The sequence below is a fragment of the Amblyomma americanum genome, chromosome 9 (genome assembly GCF_052857255.1).
Source record: "Amblyomma americanum isolate KBUSLIRL-KWMA chromosome 9, ASM5285725v1, whole genome shotgun sequence".
NCBI lineage: Eukaryota > Metazoa > Arthropoda > Arachnida > Ixodida > Ixodidae > Amblyomma > Amblyomma americanum.
The window spans coordinates 11,376,865-11,385,548 of NC_135505.1; the positions used below are offsets into that span (position 1 = coordinate 11,376,865).

Sequence of the window (8,684 nt, forward strand, 5' to 3'; positions counted from 1 at the left end):
GCGTTGAAACTGTCGTGGGAGAAGACAGCAAAGCCGCCTTCCTTATCTGCCGGTATAACACACATGGACTGTTCCAACAAAAAATTTGCAACGCGTTTCAGGGGAAGTTTGGATGGATTCGGTCTGCTGTGGTTGAGGACGTCAATGCCGTCCAAGGTGCAACGGCAGGCCTCGTCGGAGTCTGGAGCTAACTTGGAAACCCGACGTACCATGGACAGAAGCTCATGACCTGACTTCTTCGTTTCGTAGGCGAACTTGGGGCCAAGGGCCAGGACGTTCTTGATGTCTTCTGGCAAAGCCAATCCCTCGGGGTTATGCAGGGTGCCCTTCGCTTGTGCTCGGGCGGTGACCTGCAACCGTAGAATCTTCAGTTGGTGCTGCCAGATGGCCTCGGTAGCTCGAGAAGCCAGGCGCCGGTATTCCCGTAGAAGGCGAGCAGATTTTGACGAATCCGTTGGGTCAAGCAGCTGCATGGCCAGGTGGCTTCTGTAAAGCCGAGCTTGTCGATGACATTCTGCCCGCAGGATCTTGCATATCCTTCCGGAAGGGTATATCCTTCCGGAAGTTCAGAAGGGTAGCGGATCGGGCTAGTTGGTGCAGATTTGACATTTTCAGAAGCGCTAAAACACCGAGGACGCAGAGGGAACAGACAGGGACGAGCGCTACTTCCAACTGTTTATTTCGTAAAACCGCAAGTGCTTTAAACAGTTCTCGAACGCTTTTATGACACGGCAGTAAACTACACGTGCGAGAATACACAGTATAGCTACCGGGACTAAAAGAACCAAGGAGATAAGTGCACGATTACGTTGATACCCTGAGGAAGGCAAGTTCTTTTTTTGACAATGAAATGGACGGTGAGCTTACACAAGTGCTACCCAGTGATGCTATGTTCTGTGCTTCTATAATCTCTCGGGTTAGTTGATCACGACTACGTCCGATGATGTGGCACTGATTTAACAATGGAGCACAATTGCGGCACTTACTGCAGTGAATGGCTAGGTTGCTTCCGCTTTGCAAGCTGACGAAACCCTACTCTTCTGTCAAACAATTATGTGGTATGAAACACCAAACAGCGTACGTGGACGGTGTAGACTGTGTTGTGTACTGCATCCCTCTATCTTGTGGCAAAAAGTATGTTGGGCAAACGGGCTGTTGTCTCAATGACCGGCTACGCCAGCACAACAACAATGTTAAGAATTCCTTCGGAAGCAACCTAGCCATTCACTGCAGTAAGTGCCGCAATTGTGCTCCATTGTTAAATCAGTGCCACATCATCGGACGTAGTCGTGATCAACTAACCCGATATATTATAGAAGCACAGAACATAGCATCACTGGGTAGCACTTGTGTAAGCTCACCGTCCATTTCATTGTGAAAAAAAGAACTTGCCTTCCTCAGGGTATCAACGTAATCGTGCACTTATCTCCTTGGTTCTTTTAGTCTCGGTAGCTATACTGTGTATTCTCGCACGTGTAGTTTACTGCCGTGTCATAAAAGCGTTCGAGAACTGTTTAAAGCACTTGCGGTTTTACGAAATAAACAGTTGGAAGTAGCGCTCGTCCCTGTCTGTTCCCTCTGCGTCCTCGGTGTTTTAGCGCTTCTGAAAATGTCCAATCTGCACCAACTAGCCCGATCCGCTACCCTTCTGTATTGTTCTTCCTGTCACTCCCCGTGTTCGTTTTTTCCTTTCTGTGTTGTTCTCTGCCGCCAAGTGAAGTGTTTGTTTTAGAAACCTCTACCCATTGAGTTCCTTCTCGATCCCCGACGCTCCGACACACGTGCACCACGCATGGGCTGACCAACCTTTACAAATAAATGTTGTCCAACACCCGCCTTTAGGCTACAAGGAAGCGTAAAGCGGCCCCTGTGCCTCGACGGCTTGCGCTAGGCAGCCGGTCGACGAGCGGTAGTTGTGACATGCTGGTAGCATAGCGATTCCTTCGTTGCCGATGAGAAGTGTTGGGTCCTCAAAGCAACTGGATAACCTGCACATGCAGAAGAACTTTCGTGTAACGCAACGGCATGGCTGCGCCGGTCACACGCTCCAAGTGTACACTGACGGTTCCGCCTTTTTGTAGGCTGCATACGTGCCGATGCGGGTCGCAATGTTCGTAGGATGGCAGTGGACACTTGTAAAATGTCTGTTGTAGCACTTTTTTCGTTGACGCGAACGTTGAATTGAAGTGCACTGCCGTCGGAATTCGAATATGCTGGTAGTAGAGCGATTCCCTCGTGGTCAACGAAACGAGAAGTGGTGCATTGGCAAAGCCACTGATAATCTCTACAAGCACTCCGTGTAACGCGACGGCATGGTTGCGCTGGTTGCACGCCCCAAGTTGACACTGACGGTTCCGCCTTCTTGTAGGCTGCATACGTGCCCATGCGGCTCCGAATGTTCGTACAATGGCAGTGGACACTTGTCAAACTCTGCGTAGCACTTTTTCCGCTGACGAGAACGTTGAATTGAAGTTCACCCCGGTAGGAATTCGAGGATGCTGGTAGCAGAGTGATTCCCTCGTGGTCAACGAGAAGTGGTGCGTCGGCAAAGCCACTGATAACCTGTACAGGCAGAAAAAAACTCCGTGTAACTCGACGGCATGGTTGCGCCGGTTACACGCCCTAAGTTGACACTGACGGTTCCGCTTTCATGTACGCTGCATATGTGTAGCTGCGGCTCCCAATGTTCGTAGGATGGCAGAGGACGCTTATAAAACTCAGCTGTAGCACTTTTTCTGTTGATGATAACGCTGAAGTTCACCGCCGTCGGGAATGGATGATACTGGTAGCATAGCGATTCCTTCGTTGCCGATGAGGAGTGGCGCGTCAGCAAAGCCACAGATAAATTGCACAAGCAGAATTTCCGTGTAACGCAACGGCATGGCTGCGCCGGTTACACGCCCCAAGTTTGAAACAGATGGTTCCGCCTGATTGTAGGCTGCATACGTGGCGATGCTGCTTCCAATGTTCATTGGATGGCAGTGGACACTTGTCAAACTCTGCTGTAGCACTTTTTTCGTTGCCAGAAACGTTTAATTCGTTTCAACGCCGTCGGAAATGGATGATGCTGGTAGCAGAGTGATTCCTTCATGCTCGACGAGAAGTGTTGCGTCGTCAAAGCCACTGATAAATTGCACAAGCAGAAGAAATTCCGTGTAACGCAACCGCATGGCTGCGCCGGTCACACGCTCCAAGTGTACATTGACGGTTCCGCCTTTTTGTAGGCTGCATACGTGCCGATGCGGCTCCCAATGTTCGTATAATGGCAGTGGACACTTGTAAATCTCTGCTGACGCACTTTTTCCGCTGACGTAAACGTTGAATTGAAGTTAACGGCCGTCGGGATTCGATTATGCTGGTAGAACAGCGATTCCCTCGTCGTCATCGAGAAGTGGTGCATCGGCGAAGCCACTGATAACCTCTACAAGCACTCCGTGTAACGCGACGGCATGGCTGCGCTGGATGCATGCCCCAAGTTGACAATGAAGGTTCCGCCTTCTTTTAGGCTGCATACGTGCCGATGCGGCTCCCAATGTTCGTAGGATGGCAGAGGACACTTGTCAAACACAGCTGTAGCACTTTTTCTGTTGACGTAAACGTTGAACTGAAGTTCACCGCCGTCGTCGGGATTCGATTATGCTGGTAGCACAGCGATTCCCTCGTCGTCATCGAGAAGTGGTGCGTCGGCAAAGCCACTGATAACCTGCACAAGCAGAAGAAATTCTGTGTAACACAACGACATTGCTGCGCCTGTTACACGCCCCAAGTTTGAAACTGACGGTTCCGCCTTCATGTAGGCTGCATACATGCCGATGCGGCTCCCAATGTTCGTAGGATGGCAGTCGACACTTGTCAGACGCTGCTGTAGCACTTTTTCTGTTGACTTAAATGTTGAATTCAAGTTCACAGCCATCGGGTTTCTATTATGCTGGTAGCAGAGCGATTCCCTCGTCGTGAACGAGAAGTGGTGCGTCAGCAAAGCCACTGATAACCTGCACAAGCAGAAGAAATTCCGTGTAACACAACGACATGGCTCCGCCGGTTACACCCCCCAAGTTTGAAACTGAAGGTTCCGCCTTCTTGTAGGCTGCATACATGGCGATGCGGCTTCCTGAAATAACTACGACCAGCATCGACGAAGGTCCAGAACTAAAAAAACGTTTATTGCCAAGAGCATGGTGTTCTTATAGTGCGCCGATAGCGTGCCGTGCGCAGCTTATCAGCAGCACGGAATGACGTGTCAGCGGCTCGCTAGGTGCTCACGCTATCACATCTCCTCCCCCCTTAGACAACACGAAGTCATTTCTTGAAGTCTGATGGTCTGAACCAATCCGGGGGCCGGCGCATACGCTGGCTACGGCGAGGAGGCACCACAGCGTCGTCGTCTGCACTTATACCACAGTGCCATCGTCCCAAGAGGTGTCCTGACTACGCACGCACTTCACAAACACCCTTTCCCCCACGGCGAAAGCACGTTCACAGCCCCTGTCCTTGTCTCTTTGCTGCTTAATGCATCGTTGCTTATCAGTCATGTTGCTCAAAACTCGGTTTGAGGAACGACAATTTAACTCGCGGCTGTCGCCTCAGAAACAGCTCGGCTGGGGTCTTCCCAGTTAGAGAATGAGGGTAATTCCTGTACGACATCAAAAAACTGTCTAATCCTTCCTGCAAGGGTTGTTGCTTTCCGTGTTCAGCTAGGAACAACACTTGCTTTAAACGCGCCTTCTTGGTTGTCTGGACTAGCCGCTCGGCTGCTCCGTTAGAGATTGCGTGATATGGTGGAGTCTTAGTATGTCTGATACTGTTACGAGACAAGAATGCTGCGAACTCCTGCGACACAAACTGTGGGCCGTTATCACTGACAATCTCCTCTGGAAAACCATACGCTGCGAAGAGGCTGCGAAGCTTACTAATAGTCTGAGAGGTGGAAGTTGACGTCATAGGCCAAACTTCAACCCATTTAGAGTAGGCGTCCACCAAGACAAGAAAGTTGTGGTTACCTTGTTGCGCATAGTCAACATGTACTCTTTGCCAACACCTTGTTGGGTACGGCCACAACTGGAGAGGTACAGGCTGAGCTGCCGGTAGTACGAGTTGACACACTCTGCACTTCCTTATGTACTCCTCAATAGCCTTGTCCATGTTGGGCCACCACACAAAACTTCTTGCTAACATTTTCATTCGACTAGAGCCAGGGTGGTCTTCATGAAGCAAGGACAGGACTGCGGGCCTCAGATTCTCAGGTATAACTACTCTCGTCCCCCATGTGAGACAATTTTGTTCGACGGAGAGTTCCAGGCGACGGACGTAATAAGGTTGCAATTCGTCCACGACATTTGCTGGCCAACCCGACCGAACATACTCGATTACTTTGCTGAGGGTGCCGTCTCGTGCAGCCTCCTTTGACACATCCCGCGCTGTGAGCGGGGTGCATTCGAAAACAGACAGACATTCCGCAGTTTCTGCTTTAGCAGAACCACAAGTAGGTAATCTTGACAGAGCATCAGCCACCTCAATTTCAGTTCCCTTGCGGTATTTCAGAGTGAACTGGTAAGCAGACATAATTAAAGACCACCTTTGTAGTCTGGCAGCTGCTAATGCTGGCGTGGCTTTGTTGTGACCCAAAATTCCCAATAGTGGCTGATGGTCCGTGTACAAGTCAAATTTCCTGCCATACAAGAACTTGTGGAATTTCTGCAAACCAAAAATAAGAGCTAGAGCCTCTCTTTCACACTGCGCATAGGTCTTTTCTGCAGGTGCCAAGGTACGCGAAGCAAATGCAATTGGACGCTCTTGGCCGTTGGGAAACACATGAAAAATGACCGCTCCAACACCATACGCTGATGCATCACATTGCAACCCCAGCGGTTTGCGTGCATCGTAGTACGTGAGCGCTCGGCTGCTGATAAGGAGCTGTTTCGTGGCCTCAAACGCATCGCTACATTTCTTCGTCCAAACCCAACGCTCTCCCTTTCGAAGTAGCTTGTACAATGGCTCTGCTACAGACGCTAGGCTGTTTAAAAATTTGCCATAGTAGTTCATTAGCCCTAGATAAGCTTTCAGCTCAGTGAAATTCGCCGGCTCAGGAGCATGGGCGATTGCTTTCACTTTGCCTTCAGTGGGATGTATCCCCTCAGAGCTTACCTTGTGCCCGAGGTAACACACTGAACTTATAAAGAACTTGCATTTCTCTGCCTTGACAGTAATGTTGTATTCGTTCAATCGTTGCAAAACTAGCTCAAGTGTTTTTTCGCAGTCATCTATGTCCTGGCCAGCTACAATGACATCGTCAATGTAGCAACCTACATTCTTAATGCCCATCAAGACTTTATCCATTAAAGATTGGAACAAAGCCGGGGCACTCGCTATACCATAGGGAAGTCTGTTGTACCGATAGAGCCCCCGGTGCGTGTTTACTGTAACAATTGCTTTGGATTCCGGGCTTAGCATCACCTGCTGGTATGCTGATGATAAGTCAAGCACACAAAACACTTTTCCCTCACAAACGGCTGTGAACAAATCTTCCGGTAGGGGCAATGGATAGTGATCCGTTTTTAGGACCGGATTGAGCGTGATTTTGAAGTCGCCACACAACCTTAGTTTGTCACCTTCCTTCTTTGGAACCACTACGAGGGGAGTTGCCCACTCACTCTGCGTTACTCGCTCGATTACACCCTTCTTTTCAAGGTCAGACAGTTCTTTTTCTACCGCTTCTCGCAACGCAAAGGGTACTGGCCGGGACTTACAAAACACAGGAGTGCACTTTGGCTGCAGAACCAATTTTGCCTCATAGTTCCTAATCGCTCCCAAAGTGGAAGAAAATACACTAGGGAACTTGGAATGCAACTTCAACACCCTGTCGTCAATGCTCAAGGCGAAAAGAGATTTCCAGTTAAGCTGCAACTTCTCAAGCCAGCTCCTGCCTAAAAGTATAGGCAGATGGCGCTCACCCTCACGCACAACAACAATAGGTAACACGGCGCACTGACCTTCATAGCGAGCAGTGACATTGCATTGACCGATCACATGCATTTTTTCACCTGTATAAGTTTTGAGCCCCAATTTCGTTGGCTCACACTTGACATGCGACAACTTAGCGGCGTACACGCTTTCCGGCACAACAGTCACAGCAGCACCGGTGTCAACCTGCATTGGCAGGTCGTGGCCTTCAACATTCACAGACACAACATAGCTCTTCTTAGAAGGCGTAGCGTCGCAACTGTATAACGTGGACTCCTCTTCCGATGACTCGGATACTAGATGCGCTTTTAGTTCTTCACGGCTTGCCTGGCACATATTTTGAAGATGACCCACTTTCGAGCACCGTCTGCACTTGTACCTCTTGTACCAACAGCTGTCTGAAGTATGCGCCTTGCCACAGCGGCTACACTTCTGTTTTTGACTTTTTCCTCGCGTTGAGTCTTTTGTCCTTCGGTCGCACCTCTCGTGCGTTCCCACCGCGTTGAGTGCCTCACTGCGACCTATTTGTTGCAATAGCGCGGCCTGCTGTGTGGCCAACTCCCTATCCAGCGCAATTTTGCATGCGCCTTGAAATGTTAAGCCTTCCGTGGTGAACAGAGCTCTTTGAGTTTCCTCATTGCGAATGCCTGCTACCAGTCTGTCTCGCAAGGCATCCTGCAGAAAGTCTCCGAAATTGCACTTCCGAGCAAGGTGTTTTAACTCCAGAACGAAATCTTCTACGCTCTCTTGCTCCAGTTGAACTCGGCGGTTAAACCTGCACCTTTCAGCAATGACTGAAGTTTGCGGGCTGTAGTGATTCTTCAGCAGAATCTTGATTTCAGCGAAAGTCTTTTCACCGGGAAGCGCTGGAACTACCAGGTTCTTGAGGACTTCATACGCCTCTGCGCCAAGTACTGTTAGAAAAACTGACAGTTTCTTTGCTTCCGAGACCTCATTGGCGCTGACGAAATGTTCAAACCGTTCCAAGTAAGAATCAAAATTCTGGACCTTGGGGTCGTACTCATCGATTCTGCCAAGACGCGACATCGCTTCGGTGCACAAACGTAACAACGTAAACGTAACAACGCCTCGGTGCAGTTACTTATCGTGTCGATGTCTTGCTTGGTGCGTAGGATCCGTTGTCAGCTGCTTGCCCCTGGACGCCAGCCACTTGCAGTCCGCGTTAGTGGCTTCCGATGTGCGTCGTCCGATCTTGCCCAGACACGCTTGGCAGGCCAGTCCCGACGGATCCCATCCTCGTCGCCAGTGAAATAACTACGACCAGCATCGACGAAGGTCCAGAATTAAAAAACGTTTATTGCCAAGAGCATGGTGCTCTTATAGTGCGCCGATAGCGTGCCGTGCGCAGCTTATCAGCAGCACGGAATGACACGTCAGCGGCTCGCTAGGTGCTCACGCTATCACACTTCCAATGTTCGTTGGATGGCAGTGGACACTTGTTAAACTCTGCTGTAGCACTTTTTTCGCTGCCAGAAACGTTTAATTCAAGTGCAACGCTGTCGGGAAGGGATGATGCTGGTAACAGAGTGATTCTTTCGTGCTCGACGAGAAGTGTTGCGTCGTCAAAGCTACTGATAAATAGCACAAGCAGAAGAAATTCCGTGTAACGCAACGGCATGGCTGCGCCGGACACACGCTCCATGTTGACACTGACGGTTCCGCCTTTTTGTAGGCTGCATACGTGCCGATGCGGCTCCCAATGT

The 8,684-nt window shown here is 50.0% G+C and overlaps 1 protein-coding gene across 1 annotated transcript; it reads right to left on the reverse strand.

Moving 5' to 3' along the window:
* Positions 1-1,843: 1,843 nt before the first annotated feature.
* On the reverse strand, positions 1,844-8,033 carry LOC144105168 (uncharacterized). The gene is made up of 4 exons (XM_077638326.1): positions 6,145-8,033; positions 5,576-5,694; positions 3,780-3,992; positions 1,844-1,988 (listed from the first exon to the last, which is right to left on the reverse strand). Exons 1-4 carry the CDS (start codon positions 8,005-8,007, stop codon positions 1,844-1,846), a joined length of 2,340 nt encoding a protein of 779 aa, XP_077494452.1. The 5' UTR covers positions 8,008-8,033.
* Positions 8,034-8,684: the final 651 nt, after the last annotated feature.